Source organism: Zonotrichia leucophrys, chromosome 2 (genome assembly GCF_028769735.1).
Source record: "Zonotrichia leucophrys gambelii isolate GWCS_2022_RI chromosome 2, RI_Zleu_2.0, whole genome shotgun sequence".
Classification (NCBI taxonomy): Eukaryota; Metazoa; Chordata; class Aves; order Passeriformes; family Passerellidae; genus Zonotrichia; species Zonotrichia leucophrys.
The window spans coordinates 33,554,473-33,578,751 of record NC_088171.1 but is presented as its reverse complement, the minus strand read 5'-3'; the positions used below and the strand labels follow the sequence as shown (position 1 = coordinate 33,578,751).

At 42.1% G+C, this 24,279-nt stretch overlaps 2 protein-coding genes across 8 annotated transcripts in view; both read left to right on the top strand.

Annotated features, from left to right (window-relative positions):
• Positions 1–6,422, top strand: part of OSBPL3 (oxysterol binding protein like 3) — an 89,008-nt gene extending 82,586 nt beyond the window's left edge. For all 5 annotated transcript variants that reach the window (XM_064704503.1, XM_064704501.1, XM_064704502.1 and 2 more), the window contains one exon: positions 886–6,422. In XM_064704503.1, the coding sequence (XP_064560573.1) occupies positions 886–982 (97 nt within the window). In that variant the 3' untranslated portion in view covers positions 983–6,422. The remainder of the gene's footprint in view (positions 1–885) is intronic.
• Positions 6,423–23,291: 16,869 nt separating this feature from the next.
• The window catches only part of GSDME (gasdermin E), a 42,470-nt gene continuing 41,482 nt past the window's right edge, over positions 23,292–24,279 (top strand). For 2 of the 3 annotated variants that reach the window (XR_010439118.1, XM_064704495.1), the window contains exon 1: positions 24,063–24,270. The gene's annotated coding sequence lies outside the window, so the exon portion shown is untranslated. Of the gene's footprint in view, positions 23,909–24,062; positions 24,271–24,279 lie in introns of those variants that run through there. The other variant, XM_064704496.1, reaches the window with a different exon arrangement.

Genomic DNA, 24,279 nt, shown 5'->3' with positions numbered 1-24,279 from the left:
AGCAAACTGGAGTAGCTGGATTTAGCTCAGTTACCTCTGCTGAATTCAGTGGGATTGCCTGGTGTGGAAGTGTGCAGAGTTGGAGCCTTTCACTTCCAGGGCTATTTTTGAACATGCTTCCCCTATTTTATGGGGAGAGAATTATTGTTCTGAGGGCATTTTATCTCTTCCTATTGTAAATCAGTTAAACAGGTGACTTGAAGCATCAAAAGACAGAAAGGAATGCTGGTGAGGATGTGGTCTTTTGCCCTTGAGTTTCTCTGTACTCCTGCAGTGAAAGAGTTGGAGCCAAGATAAAAGTTGTATGGGCCTATTAGCAGATCTAGGATCCTATTTTTTCTGGATATATCTATACTGTACTTCTGAGGAACACTGGAATGTTTTAAATAGTTGCAAAAGGGAATGGCTTAGACTAGTACATCTGACAAGCGGGTGAGCTAACTCATCACATGCCAATCACACCTACTAAAGGGAAGCTGGATAACGGCAAAGTCTAATACTTTGTGATTGTATATTCACAATGAGAATTGTGAATAAGAATGAGGATTTGAATCCTTACAATGAGGATTTGAAAGCCAAGATTTGTCCTGTAGATTTAAATGGTGGAATAAAGAATTTAATTATTATATAGCAAAAGTATTAGAGCAGATAGGAGTTAAAGCATTTGGCTCTTTAATAGTGATGTTCTCTGGTGAACATGAGATTGAGATGCCTCTCCATGGCCCACTGCAGACACACCAAGCTGTACTGCCTTGTTTGCAGGCTGCAATGAGCTGCACTGCTCCTGGTTTGTGGGCTGGATTTGGTATCTGTGCATGGTGCTACACTGCATTACACAGCATATAGATGGAAAATATAAGCTTACATTTGTTTAATCTTTGATAGGAAATCCAGCGATGACTCCTGGGTGAGCAATGGAACCTACATGGACCTTAGGAAAGAACCTGGTTTTTCCAAACTGGACAATCCTGTCCTCTGGTGAAAGAGGAGCTAAGTGAAGACATTCTGTGCTGTATTCCTGGATCTGATTTAAAAGACACATATATAAAATATAACTATATATCTATATATACACACACACATACAGAATGTGTGTGGTGTGTGCATATGTGCAAATCTCCAGAATCATGCTTAATTTAGAATCTGATAATTCATTTGTTTCCTTTACTCAACTATTGCAGTGATTGTTTGAATGTATAAATATCCTAACTTCCTTTTATAAAATATTTAATAAATAGTACTGAATGTTAACAGATGGAAAAGAGAGGAGCTTTTACACTACTTTTTCAATGTGTAATAATGTCAGTTCTGAGTTAAATTATGCCTTACTGAATTGCATTGGAGACAGTAGCATCAGCATCTCCTAGCTGTGCTGAGGAAGAGTGCAAGCCTTAGTAACTTAAATTGTAGGTAGGCTTCCACAGTGCAATGAGTAGTTCAGCTGTCTCTGGACTGGTATAAATTGCTAAAACAGATTATCAGCTGGTGCTGGAATCTGACTGTGATCTTTTGCTGTCTGCAGGAAAGATTTAAGTAAGCTTTTGTTTCTATTAACTTTCTTCTGAGCTTTATTGAAGAGGTAGTTCTGAGCTTGGGTCGGTGGTTCTACTGCCTTATACATAAACTGTACCCGGTTAAATGTAGTGCTAGAAAGTCAGGAATCGCCAAAATTTTCCACTGGGAAAAAAATTTCACTTCAAATTTATAGCCCCCAACAGGGCAAAAAGAGGAGATCATTTGTATATACTGCTTGAGCACTGACTAGATGAAGAAGCTCTCTCTTTTTCCAGTAAGTGAAATCTTATACAGAGCACGAAATCCTGTGCTTCCATAGCTTCATTTGTTTTTATTCACTTCAAAATTTCAACAGTAAGACTTTTTAAAAAGTAAGCAAACTGATTATTTTAAGCTAGAAATTTTTTCCTAGTATTTTGATATTTTCTACCTCTTAAGAAATAACGTATTTAAAATCTTATATTTAAAAAATTACCATCTGCCTTATGGAGAAGTGTATGGAGTCTTTGATCTTCTTCTGTTTGTTTGTTAAGTTCAGATAGATATTTAAACGTCTTGCACTAAATCAATTGCATCCCTTTCCTGTAATTTTATACATATGGTTCAATTTGTGAAGCTACTAAACCATAGGTCAGAAATTTAACAGGAAGCAAATGTAGCAGAAGCCTCACTTTTGAATGAAGATTATAGAGATGGGTAGTATCATTGGTTTTTTTCCATCAAATCACAATGCCACAGTCATTAACAGACTAATTTAAAAGATAGAGCAGAAGATAAAAGATAGATCAGTCACACATATCTGCAACCCAAGCCTGATCCATGGTTCTTCAAATCTGCTCCGTGTGTTTTCAACTCTCTGGCAGCACTGCAGTTTTCTATGTGATAGACCTGCATTCTGTCATCACACCCTTTTCTTTTCTTTACATGCCACTCTAAAGACACAAAACAAACCCAAATGCTGGGTTTGTTAAATTGGCTTATGGCTGGAACAACTGGATATGTTATGGATAAAGTAGACTCCTAGGAGGACAGACTAATAGCTTAGAAAAGCTTGCACTTTACTGCAATTGTGCTGCATTGTTCTAGAGAAAATCTATTAAAAATGGATCTTTGTATTATATGTATCATGAAGGAAATACTATGAAGGTTTTAAATTTTAAACAAAATCTGTGGTGTCAGATTAGATGTATATTTGTACTTTGCTTTCTATTACCTTGAAGCCTCATTGTCTCAGAGGCAGATGAGTGCTTTTTCACCATTTTTCATTTTGCCCAGGATCTGCCTCACCATCATTTCCATAATTTATTACCAAAGAAGTTAGCATAATTATATCTAATTAATATGTCTTCGAAAAACTTGACTACCATGCCAGCAGCTTTAAACAAGGCAAGGTTCACTCTTATATGAAGTCAAAATCTGGGCTTTGATTGCAAAGGAAGTCTCAAACTTTGGGGGCTGTTTGGCTTTTGAAGAAAAATGAGGTTCTCTTCATGCCTTGTTCCCTTCCTGTCTTTTATCCTTGTATTAACTGTCAAAACCTGGCACAGAAATGAGTTGATAATTGCAATTATCCTTGCTGTTGGTAATTACAATTTATACTAAAATTAAGGTTCATTTAAAAACAAAAGAGGGTAGACGAAATAAAAGCTTTTAAGAAAAGGAGCAAAATTTGTGGAGGCTGCATTAAGCTTGCTCATTGTCATATTTGGCAGCTACTGTGATACTGCCTGATCTGATTGCTGGGTTTGTGTGTTCTCTGTGCGCAGGGGATTCCCCCACGCAGGTATGAAACAAAACAAGTCTCATATGGGGTATTTGAGTCAGGATTTTTGAGAAATCAGACTGGCAGTGCCAAGTCTGATTTCTTTAATGCTCCAAACTCTCTGAAATACAGACATGGGATGAATGACAAGAAGCATTGGGCTGAGCAGTGCCTTATATAAAAATTTCTTCATCAAAATTTCTGTATCAAGAAAGTAAACTCCAGAGTTTTAGCACTGTCTCCGTAAAAATGCCTGAGAATAATCCAGGGTGTTTCTTAAATGCATGAAGCAAAATCATTGAACAAGTAATTGCTCCTTTTGTAAATCTCTAATACACACCTCCAAATACAATGTAACCAGTTGTGAATGATCCTCTGACCCCACATTTCCAACTGCAGTATAGTTTTCCCTGCTTACTTTTGTATGAAACAATTGGGTTTAGTTGTTAAACTTCTGTTATCTGTATATTAAGAAGTGGAAGAAATTTGTCTTGATGTTAGTTCTGTGTATTTCTGCATGTAAATATATTCAACATTCACAAAGTTAATATATTCTATAAAGTTATTCTTGGTAAAATCTGAAATTTTGGTAATTTTCTTCCCCAAAACTTCAGCTGTGTTAATGGGTACAAAATTTATATTAGCTTTCTGCAGTACAACGAAGACAACTTTTATTCTTAATGACTGACACTGAGGGACTTTTTACCCACTATTTCTACCCTGAATGGTAAAAAAGAATGCATCAGGCAACTTAACTGCTTCCTTTCATACACAGCTGTGATCCCCAAGGTGTGTGGCTCTATGGAGCAGTCTTAAAATTTCCTGATGACCCTTGCCTGCTGTTATAGCTGTCTTATTTCATGACTTTATAAACACTGCATAATATGAATTTGGAGGCCAGTTTGAGAAGCACTTGTGCAGCTCTGTCTTTCTGTGTGTGTCTCTTCACAAAGTAAAACCCTCACTATAAACTTCCATCAAGGTAATGGAGCAGCTCAGGCCTTTGGGTGTTGAACCCCTGTGTGATTATTCAAGTTTTAAAGCATAGAAAGAAAAAGAAATCCAGGGAACTATTATACATAGGAACAGAAACCCACAGCTCTGCTTTTAGATTTGCAGGCTTGATGCTTAGTTTCTGATTTTGTGTAAATTTGGGATTACCAAACAGCATCACTTGTTCAGGAGGCAACTCTGGGTAGTGTAAAGTGCCCTTTAGACAAATTGGATCTAGAATGCACCATTAATCACTGCATTCCTTTCTGGATCTTTGTACTCTGAGATATGCTTGATGTGAGAGTTTGCCAGCACTGAACTGCTTCTTTTAGACAGTTTTTGAAAGACAGATCCAGCAGTCTGTACTTAGATTCTTTATTCAGAGCTTGGAAAGTTAGATGCCTGGAAGGAATGCAAAAACCAGCCCAAATTTTGATACGGAAACATCCTGGAGATCTGTTCTTACACCAACCAGTTTTCTTTGAAGGACTGGAAACAGGATTGCTGCTTTCTTTTAAAATCTGGCCTCTGAAGGACATAATAGTTGCAAACACCTGTAGTGCAATAGCTGCAAATTCACCTGTATTACTTGGCAGCTTGGTGTTGAGTCCAGATCATGGTACAGAAAGAACACCAACTCACGGGACCAGAAATTAGGGCCCAACCAGGGACAGGTGGTTTCACATTGCACAATGATCCAGTGCTGGTCTCAAAACAAACAACCCCTCCAAAAAACCCAACCTAACAAAGATTTCACCCCTTTCCATGCCCTCCCCGTTACCTCAGCTGTTTACAGTCCTGCTCAGGTTTTCTTTGTGGTCCCTTATTCAGTGTCCTATTTTTCTCTTTATTAAAATAACCTGATGAATAGGAAAACAGCCCATAGCAACAAATGATAAATCATACCTAGAGGCTGTAGTTAAATTTTTTTCCCCATAAATTCCTTCTGTATCTTTTCTTTGACTGTGAATAAGACTTTCTTACTCTCTGGAGTCAGACCTGGTAAGGGTAGTGTGCTATCAAAATATGAAGCTGTATCTGCTCAGCAGATCCTAATTACAAATGTCCTTGCATCTGCTTTTGTGTAAATCTCTTGTGTTGTCTCTCCAAATAACCAGCTTGGCAGAGCAGCAAACTTTCAGCAGATCGTGCTTTGTTCAATATGGCTTCTTTTTTGTGTACAACTCATGCAGAGGGGGCAAGCTGAAGAGGAGTGCAAAACTTGGCCCATGGTGCATTTTAATAGCGAGAAGGATGACATCCAACTCGTCCACATATCTGAATACATCTTGCAAGGGCTAGAATGAGATGGTGCTATTCAAATGAGTGACATTAAAATTACAGGGTTTTTTTGGTTGAGTGTGTTTTCATTCCTGAATTATTCCTACAATAAATAAAATTCACAGTGTTCAATAACTCATCCTTTCTATTTTCTAGCTACTGGTGGGTGCAACTTACTCCAGCAGCTGTGGGCTTATAAGAAACTGCACATTATCTGGCTTACCTTTTGAAACTTAGTACATGCTGTAACCTACCACCAAATGTATTACTGTACTGCTCAGTTCTTAGCTACTGCTCTTGCTGCAGCTTTATGAAAGCAATAAGAGAAATTTTCCGCGTAAGTAGTTGCCATATGTTAAAGAATTATTTTAAATGGTTCATTTTTTTTAAATATAAATTGTGGATTTGGTGTTTTAATGTGTAAAACAAAACTGTATTAAAGCTTATGAGAATGTTTGGGATGCTGATCCACAAGAGGTGATGATGTCCATCAGCTCCACACATTGGAGATGACTGGCATCCCTGAGAATCTGATCTTTGTGTTAACAGTATTTTCCTAGTTCCAGTATTGGAAAACCATCTCACATGTATGAGGTATTACATAAACAAAGCTGCTAAATGCTGAATTTGTTGTTTGTCTTGATAGGGCATTAGTGATTTCAGAATGAGGAAAAGTATCTTATGTATTAGAATTATTGCTGACTTTCAGATATTTGAGAAGTCTCTCTGTAGTCAGGACCATCCCTGTTTTCTGCTTCACTCCAAATATTTGTAATAACATTGGAGTACCTTGATGCACAACTTGATTTATTATTTTTGTCTCTGTAACCAATTTAGTTGGATGTTAATAAATCATATTTGCAAAAGGTCATACAGCACCCTGACTTTTTCCCAGGGGTTGTAAGCATCTTTCTTCGAAGGTTGTTAGTGGCAGCTGAAACAAATCTCACTGCTGTAGTGATCTGTGCTTTTTACACTTTGCAAAATGGCAAGTAGGAAAGAGCTTCCATCTGCTAGAACCCTTATTTATCACTAACAATCTGTCTGGAAGTTGTGCAATGTTCCAGTTGTACTGCTCTGCACAGCTCTGCTGCACAGCCAATGTGCCAGACACTGGGACAGGAAAGGGGGTAAGCTGATGGAATCCATTTACAGCTGGAAGTTTATTCTCAAAAGCAGTTTTTAGCATACAGATGTCCAGCATAAATATTATGCTTTATTATGAGTGTAGAAACCACAAACTAAATGTTTTCCATAAAACAACTTTTAAAAACAAGGAAACATGGTATTTACTGGGTAAAATGAATAACTGGAACGAAAGGAAAGAAATGTGGTTTTCCCCTTAGAGATGGTGATTCAGGACAGCTCTGCCAATCAGACCTCAGTAATGTCTCACAGTCCCACCATATGTGTATAAGATGCAATATGGATGGACTAGGATGAGAGTACAGTGAGTGTAACTCCTGACCAACGTGAAATTCCTGACTGCAGTTCTGCAGCACTTTGCAGCCTCAGTGTCTGCAAAGATTTGGTGGGAGGGAGCATGGAGCATTCAGAAAGAGATGGGAAAACTGGATCTATGGATTTGTTACCATGCCAAATATCCTCAACTGTGGTACATGGCAGAATCAGGATAGAGGCCAAAAGCAAAACAGTCTTTACAGTGGGCCAGAATCAGCTCCTGGATTTTTGAAATCCAGCCATTTTGGTTCTATTGGGTTAAGAACTTTGGAACTTTCTCATCATGTCAGGGGGAATTACTTCATTGCTGATTTATTTCATAGAGATCTGGTACTGTTTAGTTGGTACCTAAAATAACTAGCATTTAGTTCAAGTTGCTGGGAAAGTTCTGGTTTATAGAAGCAGTACTATTTTTTTCATTATAAAAGGGAGAGGAAAATTGCAAGGGATGCTTATTATTCGTGCCCTACTCATGAGCACCCAGGGCAGCAGGAATTTCGCTTGCAGAGTGAATTTCTCATGACTGCCCCACAAGCTAATACCATGCCAAGTACCCACAGTGTGGTCAATGCTCCCCAGACAAAACAGGCTGTTCTCCTCTACAGAAGTGCAAGATAAACTTGGCAAGTGTAGAACTTGCATCCAATTTGTGTTTAAGAGCAGTTGTCGTTACATTTACAGTAATCTCTATTTTAAAGTCATTTTGCTTACTGCAAAATGATTCAGACCTTCATAGGGTGAGGAAAAACACTGACAGCTGAGCAAAGCTTGCTCTACATAGTAACTAACACGTCTTGGCTTTTTGTTGTTGTTTTTTTTAATGGTCTATAAATTCTATATTATATATAGAATATATAATTATATGTTCCTTATATTGCTTTCATGTTGCAAACGTTGCTCTCTCTGCTTGGTTTATTGATTTTTAATTTAGACCTCTCTGTTTTATGCATAAGAATTTGTAGGGTTACTGTTTTTAAATGGGGTTAAAAGCTGGCCAGAATCGAAATTCTGATGTATACTTAGGAATTTGTATCTTTGCTTACTCTGTACCAAGGGAAATATTTGAAATTACTTTGTGCAAACTCTCATTTGAGGTAAATCAACATTGCTCTACTGAGCTGAATGTAGCCGAGGCTTGAGTTAACTGAGAATTTGTCTCTGTGGGCTCACTGAGATGTAAGTTTTTACAGGCTCTTGAACCAGTAATAAATTCCTGGAACACAAGATGTTGTGTATTAACATCCTCTGTTTCTGACTGTAATTTCACACTCCAGGAATTATTGTCTTCCTCTAAATATTAGGGTACTACTTATCCTTGAGGATTTTATGTGCTGATGTTTCACATGCTATTCTAGTAAAACCAGCTGTTAAAATTCAAAAGTACTTTTTTTTTGCTTGCTTAACATTGTTTGTCTTTATTAAAACTTCTTGATAAAAATTGTTTTCCAAAATTACAAATTCCTTACTTTTCAGCTTGTGTCAAAAAAAAAAAAAAAAAGAAAGAAAGGCTGCAGTAAGGCAACTTTGAATTACTGCAGTACATGCCTTGAAAAATCCTCTCCTCCTTTGGTTTTTATGAGGATGTGTCTGCAATGCCTAGACTGCTGCCTAAGGCAAGGAAGATTATGTAGATTTGTCAATAGATGAGAACCTGTCTAATAGCTGAAAGAGATTTACAGTTTTGTTTACTTCAAGGTTTGTTATAATTTTGGCAATTGACAGACTGAAGATGGAGTGAAGTCAAGAGGTCATCCTACTTGTATTCATTGTTTGCTACTTGCACTTTGGTCAATGAAGCAAACCCTGTAAAGGCAACTGGAGCTATATAGGTTTTTTGGATGGAAAAATCAATTTTTCTTACAAGGTTTAAAAATAGTGCACCAAATTATGAAGTTCTTTTGTGGGGAAAATCTTTTACTAAGGACTTTGCCTAAGAGGGGCACTGAAATAGGTCAGTTAGGGCAAGCTTCACTTTTCTGATTTTTCTAGTTACTAAAGAATGGTGAGCCTAGTCCTTCCTTAACATGCCTTCTTTCATTCTGGAGACAGACTAAAGCTTCAGTTAAAGGTGATGCAGGGTAGAGTACTCCAGGATATTATATTCTCATCACCTGTGAATATCAGGAACTGAAAAAGAGCATAAAAAGAGCATGTGCCACATCACAGGGAAAATAAAAAAGCCCTAGTAGGAGCTCAGTTGTACTTTATGTAGGTGCAAAGCTTCCTAAAGCTGGTGCTCATGTGAATGCTTTGATAGCAACATGAATTGGTTGTTTGACATGATGGGAGAAAGGAATAAGAGGAAAGAGTATATGTTGAAATACAATCCTCAGTATTGAAGTGTGCAGTCATGAGGTCCTAGGAAAAAGGAGCAACTGCAGTTCATGCTTTCCCAGTACCAGTGGCTCATTGTTTCCTTTCCTGATAATGCTTCCTTTCAGGACACAGCTGATCTTCCTTCTATTTTAGAAACTCTATTGCTCACACTGTGGTACGTTGGCATTGGCGAGGCTGGACAGTACCTGTGGGAGAACCAAATAAGCCCCATCTCAAGCTGACAGCAACTGGTTCTGCAGGAGAAGCACAATACCATCTCCCAGCTGCAAAGAGCTGTCTCTGGTAATAAGAAAGCCACCCACCCAAGGGAACTTGCATCATCTGTTACAGATGCCATTCACCCAAATCACTGCACCATCCAGATAAACAAGGGCAGTACAAGCAGCAAGGACACCTGTTTTAGTCCTGTGATGAAGCAAATAGATTACATTTTTAGTTGTCAGAGAAGATGCCAGCACGTAATTTCATACATGAGGTTCTTTTTCAGCACAGTGAAGACCTGGTCTGCATGCGGAACTGCAATGTAACAAAAGTGTCAACAACCTGGAGTTGTGTGACTCTGTCCCGGGCCACCATCAGTACAAATCTGCAGGACAATGACTGCTCTTTAGTTCCCACTCTGTTCAGAAGGACAGCTGCAGCCTTTTCACAGATCAGTCAGGTTGGAAGGGACCACATTTGATCGTCTGGTCCAACCTCCCTGCTCAAGCAGCGTCATCCTAGAGCACATGGCACAGGATTGCACACAGACAGTTCTTGAGTGTCTGCAGCAAGAGACACTCCACATCCCCTCTGGGCAGCTTGTTCCAGTGTGGGGTCACTCACACAGTAAAGAAGTTCTTCCTCATGTTCAGGTGGAATTTCCTGTGCAGCCGTCTCTGCCCGTTGCCTCTTGTCCTGTTGCTCAGCACCCCTGAGAACAGCCTGGCTCCATCCTCTCTGCACCCTCCCTTCAGGCACTGACAGACATTGGTGAGGCATCAGACATCAGTCGTCTCTTCCAGAGGCTGAAGAGGCCCAGCTCCCACAGATTTCCTTGAAACAGAGATGCTCCAGTCCCTTAATGATCTTTGCTGGACCTGCTCCAGGAGCTCCATGTCTCTCTTGCACTGAGAAGCCCAGACTGGGACACACTGCTTTTATATCTACCAATCTGTTTTGACCCAAAGCACCCTCTTTATGGTACCTGCTGTCCTTTAGGGCAACACTGTTGCATAATATAAAAAGAGCTCCCATGGAATTACCAGCCCACACACTTTTTAGCTGCTTGCCAGCCCTTGCTCCTTGTTTCAAAAAGAGCTGTGTTCCTTTTCATCCTGTTCTCTTTTATGCAGAAAACCCAGGTATGTTCTTACCTATTGTTCTTACCACTGCCTGTAGGACATTGAAAAACAAACATTTCACATGCTGAAATTAGGGGGAGCAATAGCAAGCTGAAAAATGAAGTGACAAAGAAGAGATATGAGGCCTTCTTCTTGGTACCCAATGGGGCTGTCACCCCAGTGGGAAATGGGATGGGGTTCTAACTTCTGTCCTCCTCTGAGTGTGTGTTTCTAGAGCAGAAGATGCAGACAGCTCCTGGCAGCTCCTGCTGCAGAGCCCCTGGGAAGCTGCAGGAGTCCTGACTCACTTGCAGGAGCAAAGCAGCCTCACCACTCCTCAGGACCCTCTGTAGCCACTGACTTCTTTGCTGTTTGTGGTCTTCTCCTCAATCTATCTGCCACTTTTATGGGCCATAGCTTGCTTCAAAGACTGATAAACAAAATCCTCAATTTCTATCTTTGTGGGCACTTAAAACTACTTTTAATTTTTTGTTGTTGTTATTGTTGTTGTTGTTCTGGAGAAACCCCCTTCAGATTGTCCTGGAACAGGAATTTCTGCCATTGCTCCTGCAAGAGACTGAGCTGACAACAGGTAATCAGAAGGGGGATTATGGAGTTGCTAAACTAAAAAAGAAAACAAAAAAGACACAAAAAACCAAAAGGGAGAGAGAAAATTTGTTTTAAATCACAATAAAGCTACTGCTACAAATGTAGTACATAACATGCATCTGGTGTTACTCAATGAAATATTAATGTTAGCTTCTGAACATTTTGCAAGGTTTGACTATGGCCATGCTCCAGTTCTGCAGCAGCACAACATGAACACCATCCAGCTGGCTGCCCCGTGAGGGACTGCGATCACATATTGCCCATTCTTCAGAAAATTCTGCCCAAACCATTTGCTCCCACCGGTGGATAGTGAGGTTTCTTGAGGATGCTTGTGCATACACACTCAGAGGATGCAAAAGGAATTGCAAGAAGCATAACATATCTGGAGAGCTGATGAAAAGCAAATTTACAGCCAGTTTTTCTCTCTAAAGGCAGCTTCAGCCATGGGCTCTTTCCCAGGGATCTTTTAACTCCTGTTGCTTTGCCAATTTTGTCCTAAATCTTCTATGTGTTCTTTAGATATGCTTTCCTTAGTATTCCAGTAACTTTAAAGTTGTCTATAAATAGCAAAATCACTAGGAACTGGCCTAATATTAGGGTGACATTTTTACTGATCTGAAAATTTAACAGAATAATTATGAGTGGAAGTACAATTTATTAAAACAATGTATATTATGTAAGCATTCACAATCAGTTACCTAGCTGCTCATAGTAGTAGGCACTGTCCAACTCTGAATGGTGCCCTGTGCTGCTGCACAGTTAGATTTCAGAGCAGTGCCAGAAACCCTGACTGAGTGCTTACAGTCTGGAAAGTGTACATGTGCAGTGACGAAGGACTTCATTTTTTGGAGGCATGGTGACAGGTATTCTCTGTTTGCAATGTTTTATTGAAAAACAAAATTTGAGTAATTTTTATTCAAATACAGTTTGTCATTTTGACTTTGTCACTCCTCTTCCAACTGGCCAAGAATTAAACATGTAGAAAAGAGAAAAAAAATTAAGAAGCTTGAGGAAGAAGCTAAATTTTATATTTTATTACTGATACATTTTCTAGGCTTTTAAAGTTTAGTGTAGTCTAATACTTTTAAAATAACTGTTTATATAGGACATACATGAAAGTTGTTTGGGGCTCCTACACAATAGTTTGAAAGCCATTCTTTTTGGCTAATTTATGAGCAAGTTTTACTACTAAATAGCTTGAACAATACAGCAGCCAGATGGTATTTGATAAAACATTAATGGAACCAGATGGTTTCTAATAAATTATTATGGAAGGCTTTTGAGATGTGTAAGAAATGTTATCTATTCCTAAGTCTTCATTTATCACTGTTGTAAAAGAAATAAAGTTCTGTGTCTGCCATCTATCTAATCTACAATTTAAAGTTAGAAGCAACAAGTTTATACAAATTCATGCACATTGTTCTCCATATTATTATTGGAGACATCACAGAATCATTGCATGGTTGGACAGAGTGACAGAGGGGAGCCCTGTGCCACAACCTGTGCACTATAGAAAGGAGGTGTGGCACTACTCCCCCCATGCCAACATGAGAGCTGAAGGCAGAGCTCTGACTGAGCTACAGCAAACAGCTTGTACTGAACACGTCTGTCTCCTTCTGCATCTCACCACGGCACGCTCCAGTGGTCCTTCCAAGGGACTGGAAGGTCCAGAAGTGAACTCTGTTTTCCTCATATTGATCTGTAAAGGTAGCAGAGTTGAACCTGGCAATACAAGATAGCCTCTCAAGAGTGGCCAAACTCATCTCACAGCAAAATCTTCAGATGGGTAAAGATGTCACCCTCCCACCATCAAGAGCAGAACGCACAGAAGCTCACAGGAACGGGTAGAGGTGCACAGCAGAACGGTTCTCTGGCTGTTCTGAACTCACACAGCCCCTCCTGGCTCACTGCACCCTCCCACTCATCTCCCCTTCCCAGGACACCGTCCCTTGCTAAGCCTGTCACTTGCTGCTGGCACGGTGGCAGGGCTGTGACAGCCGTAACAGCAGGAGAGGGAGAAAGCTGTTGTGTGCAACAGGAAATGTTTCAGAGGACACAATGATAAAGGCAAAAAGTACGGAGCATCCCAGCGAAACAGGACATGAATTTCAATGTGCAAGAAAAATGAGGCTGGTTAGTTGATTTGAAAGAAATGCAGAAACAAACAAAAACTGTTGCTCAGATCTTTTATTCTTACAAAAGGAAGTGGAGAAAAAAAAGAAATTAATTCTTTTGCTGGTGATTTGGCTTATGTTGCTGGACACCTTTTAAAAGATTTGCTACCCCAAATATCCTTCTCTTGTAAATAGAAGCCCAAAATAGCTTCACATTTTCTTCCTACTTCCTCCACTAAGGTCAGATGAGCCTTCTCCAGCCAGCATGAGGGTTTTATAAAGGCCTAGCATGCAGCAGCAGAGAGCTCTGGATGACCTCTGGCAACCTCAATATACAGGCACAATTTTAGTGAGCGCTTTCTAGCCAGGCTGGATGCAGCCTGAAACAACACGTTGATGGCTACAAGGTATTATTAGCCATTAGTACTGCTGTTCATGCTGTTGATGCCAAATTTTGCCCCAAACAGGCAGAGTGACTGCCTAATCAGACTCAGCTTAAGTCAATTAAGCAGGAGGTATTTTTATTAGCGACGCGTCGGAGAAATCACAAAATGGATTTCTGAGTTCACATAGCAAAAGCAAGCCTTATATACAATTTTGGGTATAGGATTACATCAGATCAGATACATAATCATGCATATTCATATGGGGTGTGGTGTAGGCGGAGCGTGGGCGGAGCGTAGGTGGAGACATCTCTTTTGGGGAATTTTCAGGTGGTCGTTCCTGTTGCCTTCATCATAGACGGGGTCTTTCCGATGAGTCTTCCTCTTTAAACTTTTGAACTCTTTTCCTAATTTGGTCAATTCCCGGTGTACTTGGCTTAGATCCCGTGGCTTGGCAAAACCCTTAGGGTCGTTTTGACATTGCTGGCTCTAAACCTGCTTAGCTTATTAGTTTCTCCTATACCTACCTCTTCCCCTGTCATGATGCTCTACCTTTTATCTAATTTATTGCTCTGTTTTCCTAGTGCTGTGCTTTCTCCGTGTGTTCTAGTGCTAGGCCCTTCTTTACATGCTTCTCATTCCATGTTTTAACCCATTACTTCTGGAAGGCTATCTGCTTTAGGGCTTCATTTCCCCCCTTTTTCTTGTAACTTACGAATTCTTTCGTCAAGTTCTGGTCTTACAGGACGCTGATAGGTTCGTACTATTGCCTAAATCATTTGGGTCCTCTTTATTATGCTCCTTAATCTCTACTACAAACAAATGTTTGTAAGAGTTAGTAATAACAAAGCTACAATTACTACTAGCATTGGGTGCACCAGGTAATGGAAGACTTGTGTAGCTGTTGGGGAGTATCCTGTAAAGATGTCCCACCAGTGATGCTGGCCTACTTGTTCTACTTCGGTCAGGACATTCTTTATCTTTTCTGAATTGTGTTCTACCTGCCATACCGTTCGTCTAGTTGTTTGATTCACCTTTTGCACCAATTTCTTTACTTCAGGGTGTGCAAGCATTGCTTTGAGAATTTTGACGTCCATCCCTATTTGTAATTTCGGTATCTCTTGATATAGGTTGAAATTTGCGTTAATTAGCTGTTGGGTAGTTTCCCCTGTATAATCAACAAGCTTCACAAAATCCTCTGCAGTATGGTTCGCTACCATGGTTAGTAATTTTACTACTAGCGATTGTGTTTCTGCTAATGTAAGCATGGATGAACTGAGGGGCATCTTAAGCTTTCCCAGGTTCGTCGTGACGGTGCTTAATTTGTTCACTAATACCTCTTGATCTATCGTGTTTAATATACCAAATCCGGTGCCGACCCACCCACTAAGATCTCTTTGTGCCCTCCTGTGATAAGACCTTGTCGCTAGCCATGCATTCCATCCCTTGAGGCTTTGCTGTATACGCAGAGCATAAACCTCGAAATAGGGTCCCTTCGTTTCTAACTCTGGGTGGATACACTGGTGTGCATAAGACCATGGGTCTATTGGGGCATAGTCTTGGGGAAGAGCTATACTTATCGAAAGTCCAATGATCAAAGTTGTAAGGGTTTGAGGTGAAGTCAGGATCATGATGTCTGCTCTTGTTTGTTCTCCGGAGCTTTCTTGACCCGTGAGTAATGGATCCACGCAGGTCGCTCCTTGATCCGAACCGCGGTGAAGGTAGTCAGCAGCACTTGGAAGGGTCCTTCCCACTTCTCTTAGGGGTTTTCCTAAAAGATTCTTAACATACACCCAGTCACCGGGATTAAACGGATGCAATTTGCAGTCAGGTTGTTTAGGTTGGTGCTCTATCATTACAGTAGCATTCTTATCGAACTGCTTCCCCACCGTAACTACATAATCGTAAATGTACTGATTACCAATTTGGTCTATAGCGTCTCCATTTACAACTTGCATAGCATAAGGTCTACCATATAGAATTTCAAAAGGACTTAACTTTTCCTTCGATCTTGGCTTGACTCTTAATCTCAGCAGAGCAATAGGCAAAGCTTGATACTACTGCAAATTAGTCTCTTGGCATATTTTAGCAATTTGCTGTTTGATAAGATGATTCATCTTTTCCACTTGCCCACTGGCCTGTGGACGGTAGGGCGTGTGCAATTGCCAATTGATTTGTAATGCTTTGCTTATTGCTTTCACTACTTTTGCACAGAAATGTGTACCTCTATCCGAAGAAATGCTCTTCGGTACTCCAAATCGTGGAATAATTTCATTCAATAACACTTTTGTTACTTCTCTTTTCTTATTTGTCCTGCAAGGGAATGCTTCAGGCCACCCAGAAAATGTATCAGTTAATACCAACAAGTACCGAAACCCCCCTTTTCTTGGGAGTTCAGAAAAATCAATTTGCCATACTTCACCTGGGAATTTACCTCGATTTATTGCTCCCTGGTGTATCCTAGTCCCTGTATTCGGGTTGTTCTTCAGGCATCGCTCACACTGGGATGTGACATGTTTTATGGTGGTAAATAATTTTGGCCCTGCTATCCTAGCTTGCAGGTACTGATAGAGCGGATCCAAGCCCCAGTGGGCTTTTTCATGTTCTGCTTTTACAAACTGCCACCTCACGTTTCCTGGTATTACTAGCTGTCCCGTTTCCAATCTACCCCAACCATTTTCTAGTATTTTGCCCTTATTCCTTTGAATCCATCTATGATCTGATTCCTGGTAATCTGGCTGGATGTTGGTATCCAGCTCTCCTGGTATTAGGGCCATTACTTTCACTTCCCTAGCCCTTGCGGCAGCCAAATTAGCTTCTGTATCTGCCTTCCTGTTCCCTATTTCTGGAATAGTATTACCTTTCAGGTGTTCCTTAAAATGCATTATGGCCACTTGTGCTGGGAGTTGGACCGCCTTTAGCAATCGTAGAATCTCCTCTGCATGCTTGACTGTTTTCCCTTGTGTAGTCAACAGTCCTCTTTCTCTCCAGATGGCCCCATGGGCATGCACAACGGAAAAGGCATATTTAGAGTCAGTCCATATATTAATTTGCATGTTCTCTGCCAATTCTAGAGCTCGAGTCAGAGCTATCAGCTCTGCCTTTTGGGCTGAAGTCCCCGCAGGCAAAGGGTTTGACTCAATTACTTCTTCTGTGGTAGTAATTGCATAGCCAGCCAGTCTTACTCCCTGCTTCACAAAGCTGCTGCCATCCGAGAACCAGTTGTCTGCATCTTCGAACGGCTCCTCTTTGAGATCCGGACGACTGGAGTAGACGGCTTCAATTGTTTCCAGGCAGTCGTGTTCAATGGATTCTGCTGGGGCTCTTCTTTGTAGAAATGAAGCTGGGTTCACAATGTTAGTTACTTGAATAGTTACATCATCTGATTCAGCCAGGATGGCCTGGTATTTTAGGAATCTGGAGGGCGACAACCAATGATTGCCTTTCTGTTCTAGCACAGCCGACACAGTGTGAGATACTAGCACAGTCACCTTTTGACTCAACGTGAGCTTCCTGGCTTCTTCTACGTTAATTATCACTGCGGCTACTGCTCTCAGACAGCCTGGCCATCTTTTACTTACTTCATCTAGCTGCTTGGAGAAGTAGGCCACAGCTCTCTTATGTGGTCTCAACTGCTGTGCTAGGACTCCTAAGGCCATCCCTTGTCGCTCATGGGAGAACAGCCAGAATGGTTTTGATACATCTGGGAGACCTAAGGCTGGTGCTCTCATTAGTTCCAGCTTTAACTTCTTGAAGGCCCCTTCTGCTTCGGGAGTCCACACTAGGACATTCTTGGATCCCTTCAACAAGTCATACAATGGTTTAGCGAGTATCCCGTACTGGTAGATCCATAGCCGACACCAACCTGTCATCCCCAGAAAGGCTCGCAGATCTCTCACCGTCTCTGGTTTAGGCATCTGGCAGATGGCCTCTTTCCTAGCTGCTCTCAGGGATCGCTGTCCTCTGGAGACTTCGTATCCCAGGTACACCACTTCCTTTTGCACCAGCTGTGCTTTCTGTTGAGAGACTCGATATCCGCTTAAACCCAGGAAATTTAGCAGGGAAATGGTCCATTCAATGCATTCTTCCTCTGTCACTGTTGCTATTAGGAGGTCGTCTATGTACTGCAAAAGGGTACCATCTCTCAGCGGCCTTTCTCACTGTTCTAATTCTTTGGCTAACTGGTTCTCAAAAATCGTGGGGGAATTGGCCCATCCTTGGGGTAATACCGTCCAGGTGAGTTGGGTCTTTCTCCCTCTATCTACAGACTCTCACTCAAAAGCAAAGATCTTTTGACTCTCAGGTTTGGGTTCCACACAACTGATTGTTAGGCTTATAGCTGTAATCAGTTGTTCTTCATTTACTTGAAATTCCAATTTGTCTTTGATGAACTTTATTACGGCTCCCAAGTTTTCTAATAGGTCTCTCCCCAATAAGGGTTTTGGCGAATTTGGTAAATACAGGAACTGGTGAATTCTCATTTGTTTCCTAATTTTGTATTTAATAGGTTTTAAAAAGTAAGCCTTTTCTGGTTGGCCTGTTGCTCCCACAACTTGTACAAATTCATCACTTTTAGGTACCAATTCTTGATTTAAAACCGAAAAGGTTGGTCTCGTGTCAAGCAAAAAGTTCAATTCCTTTTTACCTTCCCCTAGCTCCATTTTAACCAGTGGGTCTGCTAGGGTACGGCCCACCGGTCCCCCTAATTCACTATCTTGATGTGTGGTAGTAGTAGTGGCCATCAGCCTTTCTCTTAGTCGGGGGCATTCTTGCTCTTAGTGTCCCATTTTTAGGCAGTAAGCACACTGATTTGGCCCTACTCTAGTTGGGTGGGGTTGGAACTTCCCCCTCCCTCCTATTGGGTTGCCTCTACCTCTTCCCCTAGTTCCAGGTTCCGAGTAACTTGTCTTCTGAGCTGCCACTGCTACAGCCACTACTCGAGCTATCTTCCTGTCTTCCTTTTTCTTCTCCTCAACTTCTCTTATCCTCTACCTGAATTACTATATTCAGTTTCTGTGAGCTGTTCTCTGCCTCCCTTTCACGTCTCATCATTCTTCTCACTATATCTCAATTCAGAGACATCGCCCCTCAATTTAGAGACGTCACTTCCCAGTGAGTTACTTTTGTCCCCAGTCCTTGGTGTGCTGGTTTCCATTCTACAGATGCCTCCACTTCTGGGTGTGTGGTTATCCCCATATGGACTGAGTTCGGGCAGGCTACGTGTCTCCCTTCAGCTCTCCGCTCCTGACGGACTGCCTTCCTCCCCTTCGACTTCTAGTCTGGGTGGGCTGTCAGCATCCATGTAGCTTCTCGACCCCTGTAGACTATCTAGTCCCTGAGGGCTGCTTATCTTCTCATCGATCCCTGATTTTAATGGGGTACCCCCCCGAATTCTTCCCAAGTCTTTCCAGTGCTTTAAGATACATCCTAAGGGGGTTTTCATATTTACGTCCTTGCTCTGTTGACCTCCCATGGCTATTTTCTGTGTCTGCGTTTTCGGTTTAATCTCTTTCTCGCAAACACTGTATGTCAATTTATTTTAACACTTCATACACACAATTTCCAATCGCGTCTCATCCACTCTCATCCACACCCAAACACTTTAATCCAAACCGTCCTACCTTTCCGGTCTATCAAAGTACACCGCTTTACCCCGAGATGTCGCTGGCAAACCTATAGTACCGATACTGGTCAACTTCGGGCTATTACACACCCGTAAAACAGCTGTAAACCAAGGTACAGTTTGCAGATGATATCACAATAAATTCTTACACACAAAAAGGTTACAGTTAACACAAAATACCAAATCCTTTACGAGATTCTTGCAAACAACATAACAGTTAAACAAAGGTGTAGCACAAATGTATCTCCTCAAAACCTTATCAGAGAAAGGGAAAAATTGGACAAGGTCCCGGACCTGGCTGGATACGTTCCCAGGCGTAGTTTAAAAATTCAAACAAAGCAACAACGCTTTTAAAAATTCAAACAAAACAACAGCATTAAGGAAAAACATACACCCTTTTAACAAATACTCTTTTCCTTTCCTTTTTTCTTTTCCTTCTCTTTCTTCCTTTTTTTTTTTTTTTTTTTCCCTTTTTCCTTCTTTTTCTTTTTCTTTTTTTTTTCTTTTTTTTTCTTCCTTTTTTTTTCCTTTTTCCTTTTTTTTTTTTTTCTTTTTTTTTTCTTCCTTTTTTTTTTTTCCTTTTTCCTTTTTTTTTCTTTTTCTTTTTTTTTCTTTTTTTTTTTTTTCACTCTTTTAACAAATACTCTGATTCCAAATGGGGACTCAAACCCCGATACCAAATGGGGACTCAAACCCCAATACCAAATGGGGACTCAAACCCCAATACCAAATGGGGACTCAAACCCCAATACCAAATGGGGACTCAAACCCCAATACCAAATGGGGACTCAAACCCCAATACCAAAACCAATACCAAATGGGGACTCAAACCCCAATACCAAATGGGGACTCAAACCCCAATACCAAATGGGGACTCAAACCCCAATACCAAATGGGGACTCAAACCCCAATACCAAATGGGGACTCAAACCCCAATACCAAATGGGGACTCAAACCCCAATACCAAATGGGGACTCAAACCCCAATACCAAATGGGGACTCAAACCCCAATACCAAATGGGGATTCAAACCCCAATACCAAATGGGGACTCAAACCCCAATACCAAATGGGGACTCAAACCCCAATACCAAATGGAGACTCAAACCCCAATGCCAAATCCAATACCAAATGGGATTATGCCAAGGCGTCCCTATGGCTCCCGTCGGGCGACTACGTCTAGTCCCCGTTTCCCAATTAAAGCGCTTTGTTCCAAATTCAATATGCAATAAACAATTAAAATACCTCTTAATTGGAGCAGGAGATGCAGGAAACCCCTCGTCCACCGAAGAGCGCTGGTCCGGGGGGGGGAGTCTCTTCTGACAAAAATCTGTCAGGGGCGCCCGAGGGTCCCGGCCCCGGACCCAGCTCCGGAGGACGTTCAAGGGTCTGCTCTCCCGTCTAGTGTCCCATCTGGGTCGCCAGAAAATGATGCCAAATTTTGCCCCAAACAGGCAGAGTGACTGCCTAATCAGACTCAGCTTAAGTCAATTAAGCAGGAGGTATTTTTATTAGCGACGCGTCGGAGAAATCACAAAATGGATTTCTGAGTTCACATAGCAAAAGCAAGCCTTATATACAATTTTGGGTATAGGATTACATCAGATCAGATACATAATCATGCATATTCATATGGGGTGTGGTGTAGGCGGAGCGTGGGCGGAGCGTAGGTGGAGACATCTCTTTTGGGGAATTTTCAGGTGGTCGTTCCTGTTGCCTTCATCATAGACGGGGTCTTTCCGATGAGTCTTCCTCTTTAAACTTTTGAACTCTTTTCCTAATTTGGTCAATTCCCGGTGTACTTGGCTTAGATCCCGTGGCTTGGCAAAACCCTTAGGGTCGTTTTGACATTGCTGGCTCTAAACCTGCTTAGCTTATTAGTTTCTCCTATACCTACCTCTTCCCCTGTCATGATGCTCTACCTTTTATCTAATTTATTGCTCTGTTTTCCTAGTGCTGTGCTTTCTCCGTGTGTTCTAGTGCTAGGCCCTTCTTTACATGCTTCTCATTCCATGTTTTAACCCATTACTTCTGGAAGGCTATCTGCTTTAGGGCTTCACTGTGAAAGCATTTTTTAAAGTTTTTAAGATAGAGTTAATTCAAAAAAGCCATTTAAGAAATTCTCCCTTGCAATTAAACTTGGAATGACATCACAATGTCAATGGTTGAAAAAATAAGGCCAGATTAGGCCATCATACAAAAACAAATCTAATACCAAATGCATATAGGATGTAAAAACCTTTTCTGTTTCTGGCAGGAATAACCATTCTGCAATGCTGACATCTTGTGGTGGCATGTTCAGTGATTTTTTTAAATGTCATACCTGAGGAATTTCACACAGCAATACTCAAAAAGCATACAGCTGTTTTGCTGGGGTCTTTTTCCCCTTTCAGATTACTATCTTTTGTGTTATTACTCACTTATTATGTGCATTACTCATTTTTAAAGTTGTGGCTGTGAAGCCACTTGCCTCACTTCACTTATTTAAGAGGTAGCCAGAACTTACCCCATACCAAGAGCAGTTTGTTCCAGAGGGAAAAGTTTCTGGTTTTCTCCCTCTGCTCCTTCTGCAAGATGATGTTCTCAGGCAGGAGCAATGCAGAAGGATCTTCTAGGACAGCAGTGATGCACTTGATACTTCAGCTCAGGAGATGGAGTCTGTGGCTGACAGACCACGCTGAGACTGTGTATTCCTCTGACTCAACATTCTCCCTACTGGCATCCCAGCTGGTCATGGAGTAACCGCAGGCTGGGAATTTTGACTGTGCAGTGCACCTGAAGAGCATTTCCATGAAGTCTGAATGCTCAGGGTGGGTGTTCAGTCCTAAATGTCTCTCATTTGCAAGCCAGTTTCTGTGACAAGACTTTGAAGCCTCAAAGCTAATTGCTGCATAGCCCCAAAACTGTTTGCTAACAACCTGTGTTTCGGTTTCTTCTAGTCAATGAGATGCATCTGAAAATTACCCTATGTCAGCTGGTGCCATTCAGATGGATAGAAGATTTCTGTTGAAGACTTTTTCTTAAAAACATTTAAATATTCCTGGTGTGGATACTCTCTATTTGGTGTGCATGCAACTGCTGGTAGTGTCCTTAAAATTACCAGCAAGTTTCACTAGTTTTATTTAAGTCCCACCTCCCCAGTGGATATTTCCATAGCAATGTGGTTCAGTGCAACTTCCTCCCTTATTTCTCAAAATATGCTTTAGCAGACTCTTGCATTTGAAATGATCACACATTGCCACTCCCTGGAAAAACACATGATAGCTTATGAAACGTGTGCTATTACTGGCCAGATTATTACTGAAGCTAGCAATTCTGCAGCTCAGTGCTGATCCTAAAAAAGAGATCTCCCAAGGATGTGTGGGTACTTTTTTCTCAGGCAGAGACTCTAAGAATGGAGCTTTATAATATAATTTCATTAGTTCATAAAATTTAAACTATCACAAATACAGGTACTTAGTTCCGTTCTGGCTATTTGTTCAAATTTCTGTAAGCAGGTGCAATGCCAGAATGAAGATGTTTTATCATTGAATCAATAAGGATGTCACCTGGGGAAATCAGGAAGGGGTGATGGATTAAAATCAGCTGAAAATCATTGGAAGGTTTGGATGCTGCACGTAGGTAAGCAGAAGAAATGGATCTACTTTACCTGTGTGCATCTACTGCTCTCTTTCACCCAGGACTGTTCATTTAAAGACATTAAGCTTTCACCTTCCCGTTGTTCCAAACGGTGTTAGTCCATTACAGTCTGGTGATGTGACATTTGTGAACTTATCCCCAGCCTCAAATGTTCCCTGTTCAAACCACAAGGGAAGTACCCAGCCTGTAGCATGGTTCACTTGAAAAAGATTTATTTGGTATTTATTATCGGGAAAAAAACTATTCTTTGGGGTTTTGCAGACTCGTCTGTTTCTCACTGGATCACTCCTTTGGCATCATGAACAACCAAGTTTTTCATTGTGGTGTTTTCAGACGGCTGAGATACTGTGACAGCGCTCAGCATTTCATACTGTGCTTCAACAACCTGCCCCAGGCTCCACTGACCACACTTCTCATTTTCCACACTGCTGCCGTTCAAGGTCCCTGGACTGGGGACCTTGACTTGGGAGCTCCCGTTCGGTGCACGGCGGCTTCACAAGGCCCGCAGTGCCAACCCAGAGCTGCAAACTGGCAGCCAAATTCGTGGCAGCGCTGGTGCTTCCAGCGGACTTGGCACCGACCCCGTGCACTGCTGAGCACGGGCGACCCGAGCCGGGCTTGAGAGGCTGTCACAAAGATGTCCTTATCGCTCGTGTCCTAGAACATCGCTGTCACACGATGGAGGGAAAAGACACCTGCCAGCGCTATCTGCCAGGGTGCAGCCATACCAAACCGTCTGTCCCATCCCAGTGGGAATTTTCCACTTGCAGGGCTGCCCCACACAACACCTGGCGCGGGGTGCCTGTGCCGGGCCACCGCCCCACGCAGAGGGACACCTGCAACGCTTCATTCCAACCCTCACGGCAGGACGGTCAGAGCCCGAGGGAGCTCGGGCATATGGGCGGGATGGTGAGGGAGGCAGAAGCCGCCCCGAGGGTTCGCAGAGCCGCGGGCAGCGCCCCGGCCTCCGCCCTGCGCTGGGCGGCGGCTCCGCGCCTCAACATGGCGGAGGCGCCCCGGGCGCGGCTCCCGCCCGCCCGGACGGCCCGGGCACCCGGGCGGGGCCTGCGCTCCCCCCGCCGCGCCCTCCCGGCACGGAGCCCCCGCTGCTGCGGGATCTGCTCGCTGAGCTTCGGCCGCGGCCCCTCGCCTGGGGCGCGGCGGGCTTGTCACGCCCCGCGGGCGGAGTGCGCCGCATCCCCGGTGGCGGCGGCGGCGAGCGCCGGGAATGCCGTGAGTACG